General features: G+C 41.1%; 1 protein-coding gene across 1 annotated transcript; it reads left to right on the top strand.

Annotated features, from left to right (window-relative positions):
- Positions 1-1,387: 1,387 nt before the first annotated feature.
- Positions 1,388-21,995, top strand: nr2f5 (nuclear receptor subfamily 2, group F, member 5). Its single transcript, XM_080769168.1, has 4 exons — positions 1,388-2,539; positions 11,385-11,665; positions 12,141-12,387; positions 19,723-21,995. Exons 1-4 carry the CDS (start codon positions 2,173-2,175, stop codon positions 20,040-20,042), a joined length of 1,215 nt encoding a protein of 404 aa, XP_080625294.1. The 5' UTR covers positions 1,388-2,172; the 3' UTR covers positions 20,043-21,995.
- Positions 21,996-22,483: the final 488 nt, after the last annotated feature.

Here is a 22,483-nt window from a genome sequence, read left to right on the forward strand (position 1 = left end):
GGAGTAGTGCGACAAACAAAAGACTCCTCCAGTGGAATAATTATAAAGTGTTGCAATTACTAGTCTGGTTGCCCACACTAATAATCTACCTAGGTTAATTCTAGCTCTAATAATCGACAGCCTTATAGGTCAATTGAATAGCCTTTGATCTATTTCATTTTTTTAAACAATATTTTGACAATATGAGAGAACACAAAATGCATACACATCATAGACTACATACACACACACACACAAACAAAGCCTTATGTGACATACAGAACTTATCTTGATCACGAGTGCGCATTTGCGCAAACTGGTGAAAGTGCTGTGTTCATGCAAATGAAGATTGATGCGGCTAAATACAACATGGGATACACACCCCATATTATTATTGGGGAATTACCTTCACTTGCCAAATCAAGACCTATCTGGGGAAATAATCAGGTTCCTACTGTTTTCGGCTGAAAACCTCATTAGAGAACAACACTATAGTCACTGTTAATTACGCAATGACCTTTTGTGCTTTGAGATCCAGCTGGCAAAGCAATACACACAACAAACCGACAGAATCAACACTTTCTCAACTGGTAAAACATTTAGGCGTTTGTAAGTGTTGGCAAGGCGTTTGCCACCTTTTTGTTGGCACAGCGGATCGAGGTGAGAGAAATGTTCTCTCTCTCTCTCTCTCTCTCTCTCTCTCTCTCTCTCTCTCCCTGTCTCTCTCTTTTTGGCACGTGCATTTAAATTTAGAGCTCAGTATCATTAAAGTCAATCCAGATTCCAGAATCAGATTATATAATGATATAGCCTACATGCTAATTTATGTTTGTAATATCACAATAAGGAGTCGGGCAGCATCCATCTGCAATGTATCGTGATGAATGGTGATTTTAAAGCATCATAAAATGCAGATATTAAGGCTACTATACACTTTTAACAAGGGACTTTATTTAGATAGATATTCAGTAATTTCAGTTGTATCCTATTACCATGCACTTCTAACAGGCATAGATCTTTATTTTGTCATTATTTCATTATTTTTCATTGTGCTCAATGTGTTCGGATCTCATCACGATTCACGATATTGAGAAACTATAGGCTATAGGCTACACATAACAGACAGTATACCCATATTGCACTCTGTCAACTCCTTTGTCAATCAAAGGCAACCCAATCGACCGCGGTCCAATTAAATAGCCCCTTACTTTTCTATTATTCCCTTACCAATTGTGAGTGGCCATTCATAACTTGCTTCTCTCGATGGGAGGAGGCGGCATGCCCTTATTTGGAGATTGTGGCCCTACATGGAGCGCGGCTACAGGGCGCTCCCATTCTGGCCGGGATGTTTAGTGTCACTTTCACCAAATTTTAAGTATGATTCTCAGAGATGCGACCGACCGCCGAAGGGAGAAGTACACTTGACTGTCAAAAGCCTTTTTGCGCGTAAATAAACTCACTTCTTCTTCAATCAGAACGCACACCTTTTTGCGGTATAGGCTGCAAGGACGAGTTTATCAAACGCGGCGCACGAGAACTCCAAGGACAACTTTTCGTGATTGCTCATTACGATTTATGTGAGTTTGTAACCCTGCAAATTGGCCGATGTATGGCTGGTATTGATTTGGTGTGATTGATCGGAAGGAAACATCGTCTTGGAAGATATATTTACCTTCAATCGTGACGAGACAACAATTATTCAATTCCAATTCACTGAGTCTGAGAGAGAAAAAAATTAGGCTAGCTGCAGCGACTCAAAGAAGCTGTTTTTTTTAATATATTTTTTCGCAAGTTCTGGGGTAAAATGAACAAGTTTTTTATTTGAGCACTTTTAACATTTAAGCCTAATGTATTGATACGCTATTACGCTCAAGAGGGTCAAACTTTGAAGAGAACGTGTTTATGGATTTCTGTGCAGTGAGTAGAACTGGGAATTGTAGGCTATGTTACGTTCTTACATAGGCTAATGATCATGTTAATACCTTGACGTTTTTGTAAACTTTTATTTAAAAATATATACCATTAATATAGAAAATACTAGATTGAACACATTTTAGTCCCACATTAATCTCAGAAGGAAGTGGGAAGCGCCTGTTCGCCCTGCCTTGTTTTCCCTAAACGTCAGAACGGATTTCTATCCCCTCCCCGCGCAACGGAGTCTCTTGGTGGGTGAATCAAAGTGTTTGGGATAGTATGGCAATGGTAGTAAACCAGTGGCAAGAGAACATTTCCGCAGATCCGGGGTCCCAGCTCCAGATTTGCGGCCAGGAACCTGGCGGGGCACCGGGGACGCCCAACGGTTCTACCCCGGGGAACGATGCACTTTCCGGGGACAAGATCCCCAACGTGGACTGCATGGTGTGTGGGGACAAATCCAGTGGCAAGCATTACGGTCAATTCACCTGCGAGGGATGCAAAAGCTTCTTCAAGCGCTCGGTGAGGCGGAACCTTAGTTACACCTGCAGAGGGAATCGTGACTGCCCCATCGACCAGCACCATCGGAACCAGTGCCAGTACTGCCGACTCAAAAAGTGCCTAAAAGTAGGCATGAGGAGAGAAGGTGAGGCAAGCTTCTGTCGGTGGTTGATGATGCATAGCCTATATGTTTTGACCGAAGCTGTGCTTTGATTTACAATATAGCCTACCAGATTTATGTGCGCAAAGTTGTGCGTAATGTTGAAGCAATATGAAGCTGTGTGTGTGTGTGTGTGTGTGTGTGTGTGTGTGCGTGTGTGCGTGCGCGTGCCCGCGCGTTTGTTTGTTTGTTATACACTGGAAAAAAAAAGGTTTGTCTTTGTGCTCATATTAATTATGGTGTTTGCTCCCCAACACCCACAGCCGTTATAAGAGGATCCCGCTACATTTGTTGTATTGTGTATGATTAACAACGGGTCAATTAGTGCGAATTAGGAACAGTGGCAACGTGTTCCTCCTATAAGGAGAGCGCTTCGCTTCTAATCAGTCAGCGAACCTCATTGCAATCCGCTCAGTGAGAGAGCAATATTGTGATAGTAATTAATTATAACGTGCGAAATTAGGCTACGTCTATACCCAAGGCATAGCTGTCTATATTTACGGTACCATTAATTTACCAGGTACCATAATACTAATAAATAAATAATATTAGAGCCTATATATAGATCAAAGATGGGATCATGGATGTTTTATAAAAGTCTAATTAGACTATATACAATTTACTTATGGAGGGTGAGAATGATTTTGGGCCAATGTTTTGGCAATTTTGTTTATGAATAAGTTATACATTATATAAAATTAGCCATAGGCCTATTGCAAATATTAGATGATACAATAATTAGTATTACTAATTGGAAACTTGTTAAACACACACACACACACACACACACACACACACACACACACACACACACACACACACACACACACACACACACACACACACACACACACATATATATATATATATAATATGACATTGACACTGCATTTCTCTCTCAAGTGATACATGTTTTCAAAACCAACAGATGTAAGATTAGTACATGTCATGTGTGTCATATTGTATTTGCTCCTGTTCATGTAGGCCTACTTATTTATTTACAAATATATAGGCTATTCCAGTTCTTAATGATGACCAATGTTATAATATGATGCCATTGTATTTCTCAAACTCCAAATCTTATGATCAAAATACAATGGAGTTGGGTGGAAATATCTGTCCCAATTACCCATATGATCTTTAAAGTTATCACGTTGTTAAGGCACCATTGCACCAATAGTGTAGTGTAGTAGTCGTGTTTGTGTGTGTGTGTGTGTGTGTGTGTGTGTGTGTGTGTGTGCGTGTATGTAGTGTATACACTGTACACATAATCTTCGCACTTGCAAAGCACCCGCAGGCTGAATTGACTCGGTCATGCCCCTTTCTGACGGAGTGAACCCGAGGAAATCGCCTGACGCACCGCAGTCTGTTGACCTTTCATCCACAAAAACAAGGCCTGTGCTTTTTGCTCCTAATTGCACACCAGATATGCCCATACTGATGGATAAGCGACGTTGAAAATAATGAGTTCAGTCATGGTATCCTGCACATTTATGTTGAATGGCCTATAGTGTGTCTAGGTCTATAGGCTACCTCAAGTTGTTGCAAAACACTTAAATATAGACTATGTTAAAAGCATTTTGGCACATGTGCCAAGTTCTCACGTGTCAGTGCATTTGAGGTCAAAGGGACGCCAAAAGGCTACCCCAAATGTCTTTCAGCAGACAGTCTGTATATATCATAATATTTGACTATGAATGAATTGATTCCCAAGGTATTCATCTGATATGGATGTATTTCCATTTTTGCTATGGAAAAAAGTGTTTTTTTTCTAATAAAACCCACATAGACCAAAATGATTGGCAGGATAGGAAAGAACATTTATGACATACATACATGGGAAAATGTGAATACCAGTAGTAGCCTATTGCCCACACCCAGCACTGCATGCACATGCGTGCACACACACACACACACACACACACACACACACACACACACGTTTGCTGTGAACTGAAAAGCATTGGAATTGTGAATGCACATGTACAGTAACACTCCATATCATCCCCAGAGGTCATACATAAGTCATGTTTCCGTTCGCATTGTGCAGTGGAGTCGCTTTAAAAGGAACCAATGGTGGCATGTATAATATGAATTATAGCCAAATCTGCATAACATTTTCATTAGTATTTGTGTATTTCCAAAATAACCAACTTCTTTGGTGAAATTAATATCAAAATAATATTTCAAATATTTTTCACTCATGGGAGTGAGACTCTTCTGATTTGAAAATTGTCATTGTCATTTCGTAAACAATTGTTCTATTTTATCCATATCAAATTCTGTTTATGAAATTTATCATCATTTAGATTTTCTTTGCACAGAGAATTACCAAGATATTGTGGCATGGCACCGCTTTGCAAGTTGAAGTCTGTCTAAGGCATTTTCTGATAAATGTTGACTGTTTTTGACACATAAAATGTATGTAGGCTACATCATTTCTGGATATGAACTGAGCCCTGAGTCTCTGGTTGTCATCTCAACATGTCTCTTTAATGAGCCCAGAGGAAATGGCACAGTAATGGAACGTCCACGCCAGCATAACTACAGTATATTGATAAAATAATATATAGTTTAGCATAATTTAAAAGGGTGATTTCCCACTGTGAGCATATGATTGTAAAAAGATGCTTTATAATGGATGACTTGATCCCAAACACCATACAGTACTTGGGTGCAAATATTTAACCACTTAAACCCTCTATTCTTAGTAAAACAGATCTGAGTTAACTGTACTTGGATTGCTTTTTTCCGTCAGCTTTTTTGTGAGCTTGTAGATCGGCTATATTTAGGGATGCTGCAGGGGTTCAAGTGGTTAAAGCTTTAATATTGGAGAGTGCCATGCTCTATATACAAAATGTATATATCCATGCTCTATACAAAATGTATAGAGCATGGCACTATTATTGTTCTAGTACACACGTAGTTGAACTCCAGTGTTGTCAGTGTTTGAGCCATGCTTGACACATGGATGTTACATTTATGTACTCTAAATGAGGTGTCAGCCAGTTGAAAATACTGACATATTCTTACAAAATTGTTGTCACCACAAAAAAACAAGGCAAGTGCTTGGTTGAAAAATAAATGTACAGACTTTTAGACTTTCCCTTCTCATTTTGGAAGTGCCTTATAATAACTAAAGTGATAAGAAATACACTATTTATGTATTTCAGTGTACTTGTAATGCTGGTGTGCACAGATGAATTATGTAATGTCATGTCAGTAGTGTTTTTCTTGAACTACATTTGTGAGCTCGAAGCTAGGGAAGGTACATGCACACATGCACCCACACATTAATATGCATGCAATCTCATTAAAAAAAATCTGCAATAGGCACTCGATCCCGCACAAAGTGAGATTTCTGCCGCTGCTCGGGACCCTAGTTCATGCAACAAAAACCCAACAGAGGTGTTGCATATAGGTCAATGGAAACTAAAACATTAACACACAGGTTCAAGTCAAAGTCCATATGTGAGAGACAACCTTGGGCTCTGAATTGTGCAAATACCCCACTGAAGCGCTAAAGGCTAACCATGTATTGACTAATCCATACCCCGACACTGGGCTTGTAACAGCAGGCAATTTAACATGGCAATGTTGTAGTTTAACCCCCCAGGCTTCAAAAAGCCTTTACCTATCACAGTAGCAGTGGTTATGCTGTTATACTAAAGTACTTCCCCTCTTGAAACCATGTTTTTGGACTGTTATTGCCGGAGGCCTCACTTCACATTATAGCACATTGCTGTTACTGACCCTTCATTTTCTATGTTTCTCTGGATTATAAAGGCTAATATTTAATACATATATAAAGATTTATATATATATATATTTTTTTTAAATTTGTATTGATTTGTACAACAAGATGAGTGTAAGTACGCTATACAGTAAACATCTTTCATGAGAAAGGGTCAAGTAAGTGCAGGTGAGGTGAAAACCTGGAAGTGCTTATATGTGGACCTCACCTGTTGCTTACTTGCTCTCATTCTTTTCCCACCTGCTGTATCTGTAATAATTGTGTATTGGACATCCTAGGAGTTCACAACTATATTGTCTTGCTTTGATAAATGGCGCTAATTAACCACTTAAGTCTGGTCTATACTTCAGCATAAGACTACAGTATGTGTTGGGTGGCAAAAATAGCAGATCTAACAACCGATCTGTGAGCTTGCAGATCAGCTATTTTCACAGTGCAACATGGTGTAAATTATTAAGCATACATATATAGGCGCGCGAGCGTGTGTGTGTGTGTGTATGTGTTTTGGATAATTGTCACCTATAATAGCATGCCCGAAATATGGACGCCAGGGTTGGTTATTTGTTAAAAATCTAAATGTAACTTTGTAGTCCAGGTGCATTCCATCAATCACTTTAACAGACATGCCTGATTGACTGATGCTGATGTTTGTGACTTAAGTAGCCCAACCTGTTTTTGTTTGTCACCCATGTTACTTGAAATAACACTTTGAAGATATATTGAGTTGGTCGGAAATACACCCCCCCCCCCCCCATGCTTGTTTTCTCCATTATAGTTAAAGATAATACAGGGTTTGTTTATAGCATTAGTTATTTAAAATACGTGCTACAGTAAAGCAAACAAAAACTCTGGTGCGCTAACATTCTAAGACGATTGTAGAAGCAAGGAGGATAGAGCAATACATAGGCTACACCCAAATAAAACATATTTTGCCGTTTTCAAGTGCTTCATAAGGAAATAAGAGAAATAGAAATAATAGATATTTGTTTTTAAATGTTTGGGTACAGGATACAAATTAGTTGAGGAACTGTATTGTCTTGTAAAGGGCTCCATATTATACTTCTGTCTTCTGACTGTCACTATCTGCCTTTTGTTACTGCTCCCGCTCTGCGCTCTCATTCCATTGTGTCATTCACACTCAGTACACTTTGAGCCTTACATGGTCAATACACACACCAGGGTTAGGGTCAATTCAACACACTCAACTCCATCCAACTTTTGATTAGATTCAATTTTACATACTTGAGTTTACTTAGTTCCTATTTTGTTTTACTATTTTTAAGGAAATCTACCTCCTAGATTGAGTGATATCAAAGTGAAATGAGAGTCAAAGACTGAGCTCTTACTTTTTCTGTGGATGTTTTGTCTGTCCACTCTCTCTCTCTCTCTCTCTCTCTCTCTCTCTCTCTCTCTCTCTCTCTCGCCTTGCATATTATTCCATCTCTTAGCTCCTGTCTGACAGTCTAAGTCATTCTCAGTTATTTTCTTTGCCACAGGACTTGGTGTGTCATGAAGAAGTGACCTGTAGGTCAGAGTTCAGGGCCAAGCTAAATGGGTCACTGTGAGAGCCACAGCAATGACACCTGAGTGTCACATCACACACACGCTGTGCGCATTGCGCACGCATGCACAGGTAGCCCCATGTAGCACCTCAGTCCCTACGCTCATATTGTAGCTCCGAGATCAGGTCCCACCGTCCTTGCTTTCCACCGTGTTTCAGAACCGGTGGTTTCCACTAGGACACATTTCTTACCCTTTTCTGCACATCGTATCCAACAAGTAAATGTCGGATAAAGAGCTAAACAATTTTTACTTCATTAACGGAAAAGAAAATCCAACTTACGGGTTGAAACAAGTGTTTAAATCACTTATTTAGCCATGTTTTGCAGCCGGAGAGGCAACATTAGCGCCTCCCCTGGTCGAATGTCGAGTGAACTGAAGTCAGTTGACTTCAAACATGGCTAAATAAGTGATTTAAACGCTCGTTTCAACCCGTAAGTTGACCATTAATAAAGTAAAAATAGTGTAGCTCTTTATCCGACCTTTACTTTTTGTATACGATGTGCAGAAAAGGGTAAGAAATGTTCCTAGTGGAAACCATGCGCCGATTCTGAAACGCAGTGGAAGGCTAAGACGGTGGAACCTCATCTCGGAGCTACAGTAAGAGCGTAGGGATTGAGGTACCATATGGGGCTACTCAACAGGTAGAGTGTGACTACAAGGGGTACAGGAATTCCTCTGTGCTTCAGTGTACAATTCTAGCCAAGGAAACATATACCGGTAGTTTCCTTTAAGAAAATGGCATATGTTGTTAGGCCAGTTGCGTGCATTGTATGGACTGAGACACACGCCTGGCACACACTGTACACACACCACATGCATAAATATATAAATACTCACACATGCACGCGCATGGTCATGCAGAGTAATTTGTTTTTTATTAGTGGAAGTGTAGAGTAGTAGACTGAGCCAAATCTATTATGTGTCTACGGCGTTCCGGCAGACACCATGACCTTTTAGTCCCAACATTCATGGGCCTTAATTGTATTTAGCTGGCGCACCTCCTCTGTAATTCCTCGTGCAGTCTGACCCAGAGGGTAATCCAGGGCAGCTGAGCACAGAGTGTGCACTCGCTGCCATGTGCTGTAGTGGCATTATGAAATGGTGTTGCTGAAATACCCCGTGGTGCCTAGGTTTCTATGCCACTTTCCAACTCCATGTTTCCGTGCTGCCATTACAGTGGACAGGAGTTTTATGTTGTGGTATTATTGGTGCAAATCGAAACAAGAATGTTTTCCAATGCTTACCACAGTGATGTGCAGAATAGACATGCAAGTTTAGCCAACCCCTCTTTTTTGCTTATCCCAGAACATCCAACCTCGATTTGCCTCACTGTTCAAGCTTGTTTTCTCTTCACTGCTCTAACAAGCCTCAGTGCCTTTCTGGGTATCTCAATCTTCTTAGTATACCGTATTGAACTGTGCTTTCCTCAAACTGTGCTTATACAACTGTTAATACAATTTTTGATAAATCAAACAAACCGTAGTGTCCGCACCCCTGTCTTGTAGGCCAGGAAATAGAAAGAGCAGCGTGTCTCCTGTCAGATGTCGTTTGCCACTAGCGAGTGACCCCCACAATGAGGCTTTTGAGAGGTCAAGTGGATCGATTGTATTTATGTTCTGGAGGATTAACCATTAATTAATGCAAGACCAAGTACGAACCATATAAAAATGCAATTCATTATATAAATTACACTTCAGTTGTGGTTTTCTGGAAATTGTGGAATTCTGCTAATGAAAGGTTCTGTGTGTCAAAAGTCCACATCTTTTATGTACAGAGTGAGATGAGAGCTGTGCTGTTGTGAGTGTGAGTGACAAGGAATGTCCCATTGTGCAATGTTGTTTTTGTGACAAGCAACACCTCTTCATAGCTCAGACGCCGTTGTTTGCCAAAGGAGACTGCATTCTTTTTCTGGGAATGTGGGTTGAAATGAGCTCACATGCAGCAAAACGTAGTATTTTTTTTAGGTCGAAATCTTTTGTCCAATGTTTTTTAGTTTTTTCTATGTGGGTGACGGGGAAGAATTAACGGCATCTTTATGGCATTCGCGAGTGATTTGACCTCTTGTCTTTTTTTGGGCAGGCGCACTATCGTGCATTGGACTGACACAGCTGCTGTGTTTGAGATGACAGGTGACACAGGGTTGAAAAGCATTTTCCAAACTGTTGTTCCCCCTCCCCTCTCTCTCTCTCTCCCAGATCTGGTTCTCTGCCTCCACCTGTCTCTTCATAAACCATTTCTCCCTCTGTAGCAAACCTCACCTCCATGTTGTATTCAACCACTAGGGTTCGATTTGCTGGTGGGGGATTGGGTGAAATCCATGCAACTGCTTTTGATATCTGCCCTCTCCCATTGTTATCGCCAGTGGCAATAGTGGTCCCACTGAATAAAATACAAGCATTTCCTTTTGGGAAATGAAGACTGCCTGATTCTATTTTTCATATTATGTTTAATAATATCACAATTTAATTCGTATCATGATGCGTTGTGAGCACCACACCCCCTTTGGCCTCAGTACTTATCACCTCTCGCTCTCTTTCTCTACTTTATCACACCTTTTGTAGCTCTTTAGTTTCTTGCAATGCCTCTCCCATTTCTCGCTTGCCCCCGCTCCCCCCCCCCCCCTCTCTCTCTCTCTCTCTTTCTCTCTTTATTCCATCTCTCTGTAACAGTAGATGGAGTTATTAGTTAGACAGCAGGGATGGCTGAACAGGTGTTTTCCAAATGGGCCTTTAAGCACTCACCGCATCGTCATTGCTTGGCGAGGGGGGTTGGGATGTGTGTGTGTGTGTGTGTGTGTGTGCGCGTGCGTGCGCAAAAGTTAGTGAGAGCATGGCCTCTGTGCGCCCTCCTTGCCTTAGGCTGAGCCATTTGCCAGTGCAAGCGGGAGGATGGGAGTGTCTGTGTGAAGGTGTGAAGAAGTGCGATGTCTTTACCGTCTGCTGCTTGTCATTACTCATTGATGCATAGTAGCAATATAGAGTAAGGCGTTGGTCTGACCAGGATGAGACACTGTGTAGAGTCTGCCGACACACTTAGCCAGAAACATTTCCCTATTCTTTTCTCACCGTCATTGGCTTTAAGTCTATCCTCTCCTCTCCTCTCCAGTAAATGACAGGGCTTTTAGCTGCAGTTCGCCCTCCTATATGTTTCCTGTGAGACAGTGCAGAGCCCCTGTGGCTGTAGAGCAGATTGTGGTTTACGGCATGGTGTGATAGCAGCCCTACTAAATCAAGGCAGTTAGTGCAGGACCCCATAATGACAGTGTGTTGACAGAGAAGCTTTCAGGTCCTGATTTTTACTGTGGTACATGTGTATAGCTGGGCTGAAATAAAGCAGAGGGCGGGATTGAAAGGATGAAAGAAAGATTCATAGAAAGAAAGAAATAATGAATATGTTAATAATTATTATTACCTCAAAGGGATATCTTCTATTAAGATACAACTGATGCCCTACTACTGTATCAGGCTCTCAAATTCTAACCGATGTCTATATCTCTGTACTCTTTTCTGGCAGCTGTCCAGCGAGGACGTATGTCCAACTCCCAGACCAGCCCAGGACAGTACTTGACCAATGGCAGTGACCCTTACAATGGCCAGCCCTACCTATCTGGCTTCATTTCTCTGTTGCTGCGTGCTGAACCCTATCCAACATCCCGCTATGGAGCACAGTGCATGCAGGGAAATAACCTGATGGGCATTGAGAACATCTGTGAGCTTGCAGCCAGGCTGCTTTTCAGTGCCGTGGAGTGGGCCAAGAACATCCCATTCTTCCCTGACCTGCAGCTTATGGACCAGGTGAGTTGGTGGCATCAATGTGATGGCACACAGTCTTCATCAATATCCTTATGCACAGTCATCTGTATTATGTTATATTCAATTTCAATTCAATTCAGGTCAATTATATTAAAGTGTCAAATCACAACAAGTTGTCTCAAGACACTTTACACGTAGAGCAGTGAACCGACAGAGATCCCACGCTGAACAAGCAATACTCGGTGGTGTCCACCTGTAGGACCTTAAGAAACATAGCTTTTTCAGAAAACTGTCAGGACATTTTTAGAATCTGATCTCAGGTCAAAATGGGTTAAGGTACTGCCACATCACAGACAATTAAAGGCCTTAATGGCAACAGTTTGGCAAAAGTACAAGACTAATGTGTGCTACGGTCAGTGTTACAACTCGTCAATTTCTATTACACCATAGTTTTCTCTGCATTTAGAAATACAAATCATTTAACAATTGTGCCCATAACTCCTGACCTGTACCCTAGGTGGCGTTGTTGCGCATGTCCTGGAGTGAGCTCTTCGTCCTGAATGCTGCCCAGTGCTCCATGCCCCTCCACGTGGCACCCCTGCTGGCGGCGGCTGGCCTGCATGCCTCGCCCATGTCGGCGGAGCGCGTGGTGGCCTTCATGGATCACATCCGCGTGTTCCAGGAGCAGGTGGAGAAGCTCAAGGCCCTACAGGTGGACACTGCCGAGTACTCCTGCCTCAAGTCCATCGTCCTCTTCACCTCTGGTGAGCTGCCATACATATTCACTATGTGGAGAACAACAAACACAAAAGGTTTTAGGTTAAAAACGTTAAAGCTCTATATTCCTATAGTATAATCATTTCTATTGAGTGTTTGTTCAACGTCTCTGCAGCTCTTTAGTAAGAAGAAAATACATTTTCCGGTGGGTCATCAATTTCAGGGAGAGAGAATCCATTTATCACCTTACATTTTATGGTGTTCCAGTTTGATTGTTTTCTGCACATTTTGTGGTTTTGTTTCATCACTAGCTACCAATTTCACTTGTTTATTCTGTATCCTTTATGAGTTCGCTCTTCTGATTGGATAAAATTGGTATCCCGACCTGAAAATATATTTTCTATTAATTTAAGACCTGGAGAGATAGGGACCACCCATGTTACTGAACAAACACTAGTTTGTGGTGCCAGTTCGAACCCGGGCTCCCCCAGAGTTAGTGTCGAAGTGTCCTTGAGCAAGACAACCTGCTCCTGATGTGCTGGTTGGTGCCTTTCATGGTTTCCACCGCCATCAGTGTATGAATGGGTGAATGTAATACATACATATATACATATATACAATATATGTAAAGCGCCTTCGATAAAGGTGCTATATAAATGGACCATTTACCATTTATAGTCATATTCATTAATAGCTATTTTAAATAGAGATGTCCCGATACTGTATCGGTATTGGGAAAAGTATCGGATCGGCCCTTATTTGTCATATCGGTTCATATCGGTATCGGCAAATATGCCAATTTAACCACAGATCCGACAATGGGGTAAGGGGTTGACACTATGGCAGGTAAATAAAATGTTGGGACATGTGGAGTTTACTTTGGACTTGCCCAAACTGCAAGTGCACATTTGAGTGAGGAGACTGCTATAAACACAACACGAGATATATAGCTAGCTAGCTATAAACACAACATGAGATCACGACACTGGTATCGGTATTCGGTATCGGTATCGGCTAACACAGGAATTGAGGTATCGGGATCGGAAGTGAAAAAAACATCCCTAATTTTAAAATAATAATAATTTTAAAACAAATCATAAGAGGAGGTATTTATACTACTGAGGGAGACCATGATTCCCAAGGACCCCATTTTAAACATTTGGCCACAGACCCTCATTTGAAAACATTTATAAATATCTGGATTATACTACTATACACAAACCGAGCTGCAGAGATACTAACTAATAGCAATATATCTAAACCTTTTTGTTTGCAACGGTCGACAAGACAAGGCTGTCCTTTGTCTCCTTTGCTGTTCACGTTAGCCATTGAACCATTAGCTATGACTGTAAGAGCACATACCGCAATATTGGGCATTAAAATAAGGTCAGTAGATCACCGTATTTCTTTATATGCCGATGACATAATATTCTTTGTGACCAAACTAGAAAATAGTATTCCAAATCTAAGCAGACTAATCGAACACTTCGGAAGGGTTTTCTGGATATAAAATTAATAACTCAAAGTCTGTATTAATGTTCCTTAATAAGGAAGAAAGACAAAGTCCCATAGTAAATACCCCATTCATGACAACCACTGAGGGTTTTAAGTACCTGGGTGTTATGATCACCCCCGATATTGGGGAAATGGTCCCAGCTAATTATAACCCTCTAGTGGACAAAACAACAGAGACACTGGTCCAATATGCCCATATCCATGATTGGAAGAATAAATATAATAAAAATGTCAATTCTGCCAAAATGTATATAATATTTTCAAACTATTCCATTGCCACTTCCAAATATATTTTTTTATATTTTACTAAACTATTTAACAGATTTGTTTGGAACAGAAGGAAAGCTAGACTTCGCTTCAATTTGCTATATCTGCCAGATGCCTAACCTTAGATGGTATATTACATGGCAGCTCAGCTGACAGGTGTATCGTATTACTTTAAAAACACTTCACCCCCAATATGGGTAAACATCGAACAAGAATCCATTCCAGATTTACCAATACACTTATATTTATATTCCTCAGATGTTAAAACAATAAAAAAAAACTTACGTAAGATACCAAATCCCAAATATATATATTTTTAAATACTTATAATTAAAAAGCTACATTTACATGTTTGGATAAAAAAACATTGATTTCAGAAGAGAAGGGAGGCATATCAACAATAGACAAATTAAATGCTTGGAAACTAGACATCCTAGAAGACATTGATGAGACAGAGTGGAAACAGGCATGATTAAAAACACAAAAACAGACAATAAATACAAGGTTTAAACTACTTCAATATAAATGGTTAATGAGAATGTATATAACTCCTGTTAAACTCCGTCATATGTCTGCTAGTATTCCAGATGTTTGTACTAAATGTTTAACAGAGAAAGGTACTCTATTTCACTGTATGTGGGAGTGTCCTAAAATGAAAATATTTAGTTATAACGTGTCTGTCAGAAATATCTAGAACGCAAAGCTCTGTATACTTGGAATATATCCAAATAACTTTCTACAGACAGCGAACCAAAAATCTTGGATTTTGGATTTCTTCAAGCAAGGAGATCTGTTGCGCTATGCTGGAAAAACACAGACGCTCCAACACTGAGGATGTGGCAAAAGGAAATTATGAATTGTATTGGACTGGAAAGACTTACTGTACGTATATAGTTAGGGGCAGACAAAATGATTTTGTCCAGCTTTGGAAGACATACATGAATACTATACAGACTATTATGTGCAATATCTGTGTGTGTGTGTGTGTGTGTGTGTGTGTGTGTGTGTGTGTGTGTGTGTGTGTGTGTGTGTGTGTGTGTGTGTGTGTGTGTGTGTGTGTGTGTGTGTGATTGTATGTATGTGAATGTATTGTATATTATACAAAAAAAGGCAATACAAATATTATTGAGAAAAATAAATATAGGCATGAACAAAGGCTAGTACATATCCAAACATGTGCAGGTGTTGGTCTGTACATCTAAGAAAGAAACTTCTCAAAGGAACTTTATATTTACTTTTAATAATAATAATAATAAACTTTATTTATAGAGCACATTTCATTACATAAAATGCGGTGCAAAGTGCTTTACAGGACTTTACAGGACTTATATAAGGACTCTAAATATCTTATAAGGACTTATATAAGATATTTAATATCTTTATTTATAATATAAGATAGAGGCAAGAATTTAGAAAATAGCCCATCTACAAGCTCACAACGCAAGATAGTTTTACAGTATGTATGTTCAAAGACCTACAGAGAACTCAAACTCTTTTGCATTACTCTCAAGTTTGAACATTGCTTGACAATTTACTGTCAATGTAAATTCATCACACAGCCCTATCTGACCTCTGGAAGGCTTGACCTCAACTTCACCTCTCACTTACACACAGGCTCACTTCAATAGTACTTAGTCTACTATAGCCTTTTCACCTCCACTGAGTTTGACCGAGATGTGACCCGCCTCCCTCCCCCCCTACTCCACCATACTCGATATGGTCTCATTACCTCCATATGTAACTGCTATAGTACCACAGTTCCACTGCCAGTCATGGTTGGTTATCATGGTTGGTTGCTACCTTGCATCTACTATGCGTACGGCCATAGTACGCATCGTAGCCTACCCATCATAGTACATATAGGTTTGGTTTGGGAGGGGGTGGGGGCACATGAAGCAGGGTGGGGGGGAACATACTGTAGTACACATATCTGTGAATTAATTCAATTAATTCCTTCCTTTTTCTAATCCCAGACAGCACCAAACAGTAGTTCCTTTTGAAAGCATCTATAATTTAACTCTTGAATATTTAACATGTTATAACATGTAAATAAATTCCAATTGAATACATTTAAATGCCCCACGCTGTCAGTGAATCACATGCTGCCATTTCTTGACTTTCTTTGGACAGCTGTTGCACAGCTAACGCTGGATTAGTTTGTCTGCCATGTTAGCCAGCCAGCCAGCAAGCTGTTATGGCCTGGCAACATGACTTTAGATTAGCTAGAATACGATAGTCATGGAATCCTGACTATAGTACTGTTTGTCTGCCTGTAATCTCTCTCTCGCAAGAATAAAATAATAATATTAATAAATAAAACAAAAAGTTTAAATCAAATGTGAATTTCATGCAGAACATATTACATATTACGTACGTACGTACGTACGTACGTACGTATGTTCTTTGCCATTTTTTACTATTTTGAAAAACATTTTAAAATAGTTCAACTAGCAAAAAAAAATCAAATAGGTTTATATAAAGGGTGGCGCAAGATATAGCCCATAGTGTAATATTGTGTGCAGTTTTTTGCGAACGCAGTGAGCACTTACTATGAGACCTAGCAGATCATGTCTGTCTGTGTGTGTGTCTGTCTGTGTGTGTGTCTGTCCCGCTATACGTCCAAATATGGAGTGTGTTGCATCAGCAATCACTCAGCTCCATATATGGGCACAAAAGGGGCCAGGTCCACATATACAGTAACAGCGGGACAGACAGACAGACAGACAGACAGACAGACAGACAGACAGACAGACAGACAGACAGACAGACAGACAGACATGATCTGCAGGGTCTCAGCTGCGTTCGCTTCCCTCGTTTGCGCGTCTTACTGGTATAGTATGTTGATTCATTTAATACATAGGACCACAATGGAAACAAGTCTCCAGAACTTTCTGTGTTATCCTTTTAGCCTTAATGTCTTACTGTACCACGTGCTATTTACATAAAAAAGAAGAAAAAAATACCCAGGTGATAATATGGGTTGTTGATAGCATGGCATGCATTATTGAAAAGTTGCGGGTAGCTCTGTGGTTCCAATTTGGCTCAAACAAGATTAATCTTTGACTCTTGACACCCTATATTTCTTCCGCCCTCAGAGCAATTATTAGTGGGTTTTCAAAATGAAACACCTCTTTCATGTTTATACCAGGGATACCTACCTACTACTATACCTACTCCCCTTTATTAATTAAAAATTACATAAAAAATAAAGAATCTACATAGTCATCATTCCCACCATTGGGTTCCAGATTAGGTTTCAGATCTGGGGAAATCACGCCTTGTGACCCAGAGAGATGGTGCAGGAAAGCCAGCAGCAAGGATGCGTCTTTCAGTCCCTGCGTGCGTCTCTTGTTGTTTTTTGTTAAAATCACACTAACCCTGTCTTCTTCCTGTCACAGTTAGTAAGCCTCGCTCTGTGTGTACCTATATGCTGTGCACTGTTCCATGCAGGTAGTTCTAGATATATCGCTCCCATCTCATTTCTTTCATCAAACTCTTCCCCCTCGTGCTCCCATCTATTATTGAAACCAGTCATCGACCCCTCTACAGCCCCCACTGTTTTCCCCAAACCCAACCCCAGGCCTAGTTTGGGTCCTAAAACCCCTGCCCCCACCGACCACGCTAGCTGAATTATGCATGGTGGGTTTCAGTGTGAAGGGGAATACGCCACAGCCACTGCCATGACCTACATAACCCCTGTAGCCTTGAGCATCCCATGGGCACTCACACTCACACACACAGACACAGACACCAATGACACAAACACGTGTGCGCACACAGACACATTTGCACACATTGAAAAAAGGGAGACGAGATGATTTACATAAAAAATAAAAGAAGAAGCCAGACTTGAGGTGAATTTTGTCATATACATTCAATCGGTGTGCACAGATCAACACAAAGACACAATCAAATCTGAACACAAGCAGTCAGAGACATTGAGATGGGCACACACAAGCTAGCTACACAAATGCTTATTAGACGCCCCCCATAAAGACTTGGTATAGCAAGATAACAAAATCAAACACCAATCATCAGCCCTGCCTTTTGAGAACCCCCCCTCTCCCCCCTCTCGTTTCTGCATAAAACCCAGCCCCATCAACCCACCTCAGAGATCGTCCATCTCAGCCAGGCCACCCTGATCACTAACCCCCACTGCCCCTGGGTGTGTGCCCAAGTATCAGACAAAGGGAGTTGGTGTCTGGTGTGGGCAATCGCCCACAGACTTGCTTCTTTGGCACGCGAGGGTGTTGAGTCACATGGATGGCCCCACTTACAATGTCTATACCAGTCAACGACAACGAAATGGTCACGCATCTCCTCCATTTAGTTCCATTTGTATGCTCTCCGAGTTAAATTAGCATTGATTCTACAATATAAATTGGGAGTCCCAGAGATAGAAATACCATTAAATGGGGGTCCGTAGAATAATGCATGTCAAACTAATGCATGTCAAACTGCATATCTTCTCTTATGGGGGTCCCTGGCATATATTTTCAAATGGGGGGTCCGCGCGCTAATGAGTGTCAATTTGGGGGTCCTTGACATGAAAAGGTTTGGGAACCACTGCTTTATACATCCCATAAACAATATCAGCCAAATTAAATCTTTTGTTGCCGGGAACTGAAGCTCATCAGGAAAGACAAAGGCTTCAAACAGTGGTGCTTAGCACACTCAACTAAAGTAAAGTACTTAGGGAGAGCAAGTCAGCCTTCCAAATGAGGGTTCATACAGGGGACAGCGACAGAGAGCATAGCAGCACTGCTGCTAGATGTACAACATGTAGCAGTGCACAGTAAAATGTGCATGAGTTCCGAGTTCACACATATCTGACCTCCTGCACAAAGCCCCTGTGTACGGAGGGTGTGAAAAGTATCACACAACGTAACACGCTCTCCTGGTCGTGTGAGACTCATTCTGAGGCGGAGGGCTGGTGGAACCAGAGGTGTGAGGCGGTGGGAGTGCTGAGCGTGACCTTCCAACCACGGGGAGAGGGAATGCTGTAGTTCAATGTGACAAGAGTGTTTACAGTACGAGCTTAATATGCTGTACCTCCCTGCATCTACAGCCATGCTTTTAACTAGCTTATGAAGGTCTACTCATTCATCAGCATTCTGAATATGTAGTTCTTTTTATGCCAGTTTTAGTACAGAGTTCAACGAATGTGTGGAATTGTGCAGTAGTCTTCGCATACTTTGTCACTCACAGCAAATAATTGCATGCGAGAAAGGCTAACGAACACTAAGTCACTGGTTTACAGCGTAGGGTCTGGGGATTCTCTGGGGTCCCCTGCTAATTGAATGTCAGGAATCATATTAACCCTTTGGGTAACTTCAGAATTGTACTAATGGAACCAAATGGACCATTGGCTTCATTAATTCCATCTGTACACTGTATCAATGATGATTTTACAGTGTAGACTGGGTTCACAGAGATTACAAAAAAGTGCCTCTATCCTTTACACCTTGATTCGTGAACTGAATTTACTAGAGAAAACAGGTGAAGAATAGATAATGTGTACATACTGTAGTACATATTGCATTCTTGCTTATCAGACATAATTTTTAATGTAATCCTATCCTGTCTTCGTGTCCCTCTAGATGCCATGGGGCTCTCAGACGTAGCTCATGTGGAGAGCATCCAGGAGAAGTCCCAGTGTGCGCTGGAGGAGTACGTGAGGAACCAGTATCCCAGCCAGCCCAACCGCTTCGGGCGGCTCCTGCTGCGCCTGCCATCGCTGCGCATCGTGTCCTCGCCCGTCATCGAGCAGTTGTTTTTCGTTCGCCTGGTGGGGAAGACTCCCATCGAGACGCTGCTTCGTGACATGCTGCTGTCAGGGTCCAGCTACAACTGGCCGTACATGCCTGCTGTGCAGCGGGACCGGCCCATCTCCCTCCACTACAACGAGAACGGGCCCTGAGACGGTCGAGGACCTGGCCAAATTCCATGAGCAATTCATGCTGAACATTCATCTGACCACTCATATACACTACAGTACACCATCTTCCTGTCCCCTGTATACGACACCTCAACTCTCCCAGAAGAAGAAGCCCCGCCACCATTCCACCAAATACCTAGACTTGACCAGCCAACTACCATGCTTCAACATCCCAGTTAGCCGAGCCAGCCAGTCACTCACCTCCTTCTTGGAGAGATTGTGGCCAAAGGAGAGACATAATGGACCACCGTGGTCCCCAAGATGATGGTGCAGTCTATCTTTGAGGCGTGTGACATGAGATTAACTTGCCGGGAATGAACGGGCCACAGCTGGTCAGTTCACCAGCAGCTCTGTTGGACTCACAGGAGATGTCACGTCTAAACCCTGAACCAGGAAAGCAAATGACAGGACATCTGTTCCATTGCTGGTACCGTTCCTGCATTTAAAGGGGCTGTGTCCAAGCATCCTAATATAATGCTTGTCGAGCAAGGGCTTTGCCAGTAGAACTGTTCTACCAACAGAACAAAGCCTTGTGTTTATTTACCAGTTTTTATTTGGAAGAAAACCACAAGCCATTAAAAAAGACAAATGCCAAATTTTCCTTGGACTCTTGAGGACATGTATATTGTGTGTGTGTGCGCGCGTGCGTGTGTGTGTGTGTGTGTGTGTGCGTGCGTGTGTGTGTGCGTGTGTGTATTGGCACTGTTTATATATATAAAAAACATGATTGTGTCCATATGAATATCATTGACCCATAGGCATTGATAGTGTATTGGGGTTTAATGTGAAAAGCTCAGGTCCAAGGGTGAGGGTACAGAATGGACATATGCCATTATCAATACAAGGACACATCCGTCTCACCAATTTTACACCCATCAACAAACTGTGCCAAAGCTGAAAAAATGCATATTGTTTGGAATATTCTTTTGTGACAGTGTTGGTGATGGCAATTTAAGTTTTGGTAGGTCTGTAATTTGACTTTTACTTGTATCTAGGTCTCAGGGGGGTGTGGGAATTTGTAAAAAAAAAAAAAAAAAGAAAAAGAAAAAGAAAATAAAGGAATATATGCACTTGCATTGTAAAACTAGACAGAACCTACCATTAACAATTTCACAACTTTCATGTGGCCCTTCATAACTCATAAAGTTGTCAAAGGAGAGACAAAAACAACCTCTTGAATCTTGATTGTTTCAACAGCCAGTGATTGTCAGTCCCTCACCATGACAACAGGTGATAGCTGTGATATTTTGGTGGGAAGTGGGGGAAGGATTTTGTAAAATTAGCTGTACTTGCCTTAGAACAAAATATTTTGTCAATGACCATTTATTTTATGACTGTGCCATAATCTGTTGTTACCTGTTATGACAGGCATTACGTCCTCCTTATACCATTTTAGCAGAGGAAAGGAACTGGTTTACTGTCAAAAACACCACAATGCCCACTCAATGTGTAATAATATGTTAACGTACCAAAAAGTGCTACCACTAAAAATATATATATCAGCCCTTTTTATGTGTTCCGGCTTCTTTCCTCTTCTACTGATGTTGTCATTAAGGAAAGGCCACCTTCAATTCACAAGTGTCATTCAGTCAGACGGGATATTGTAGTAAAATGTATCACTAACCTCTGAAAACCCCAATTCATGTTACAATGTTGTCCTTGTTGGACGTTTGACTGTGACAGAGTGTAGAATTATACTCAGTGTTTTCGTTTGCAGGATAAATTGGTTTTTGATCAATCGTCTCATGTTGCCTAATGCCTACATGGCACTGTGGTATCATCAACAAATAGTATTTGACAAACATCTGGGACCTTTGTCTGTTGTCTATTGATAAACGATTTCACAGATTATTTCTATAAGAGTTTGTTTTTTCCCCTCTATTTTTGTTCGAAAATATTGATCCATTATTTGAAATAAAAAATCTGTTCACAGTATTGTTTGTGCGGTTACAGTATATTTCCCATAATACACCTAAATAAATAATTAAGAGACCATCAGTCAACAAGCACACCCCACCAAGCACACTGTAAGTATGACAACTACTAAATTAAAAGGTTGTATGGCTAGAAACAAACTGAAAGCACCTACATGATCTATCTATCTATCTGTCTATGTACAAAATGAAATGATACCAATGCTCCTTTGACCCACAAGTCTCTCGCCAAGGAGAAAACGCATATAGACTGATCAATGGTGATTCCATCAGTGACAATAAAACAAGTGGGCTTAGTGGGGGTTTCCGTGGCTGGTATGGTGCAGCCCAAATGTTGATCCAGGCCTGCTGTTAGATGGTACATGATAGAATGTAAACACACAGGGTGACCCCTCACATTATGGTGTGCATGTGTGTGCATGTGAGAGGGAAAAGAGTGTGAGCACACATGGTCTTTGACCTTTGAGTTCAAGGTGCGTCACTTTGTGT

The sequence above is a fragment of the Protomyctophum bolini genome (assembly GCF_963924005.1).
Source record: "Protomyctophum bolini genome assembly, chromosome: 7".
NCBI lineage: Eukaryota > Metazoa > Chordata > Actinopteri > Myctophiformes > Myctophidae > Protomyctophum > Protomyctophum bolini.

What these genes read in the sequence shown, in the direction of transcription:
- nr2f5 (XM_080769168.1), top strand. Translation starts at nt 2,173, where the DNA reads ATGGCAATGGTAGTAAACCAGTGGCAAGAGAACATTTCCGCAGATCCG. An exon ending in AGTAGGCATGAGGAGAGAAG is followed by an intron (nt 2,540 to 11,384) that starts GTGAGGCAAGCT and finishes CTTTTCTGGCAG; the next exon opens with CTGTCCAGCGAGGACGTATG. An exon ending in CATCGTCCTCTTCACCTCTG is followed by an intron (nt 12,388 to 19,722) that starts GTGAGCTGCCAT and finishes GTGTCCCTCTAG; the next exon opens with ATGCCATGGGGCTCTCAGAC.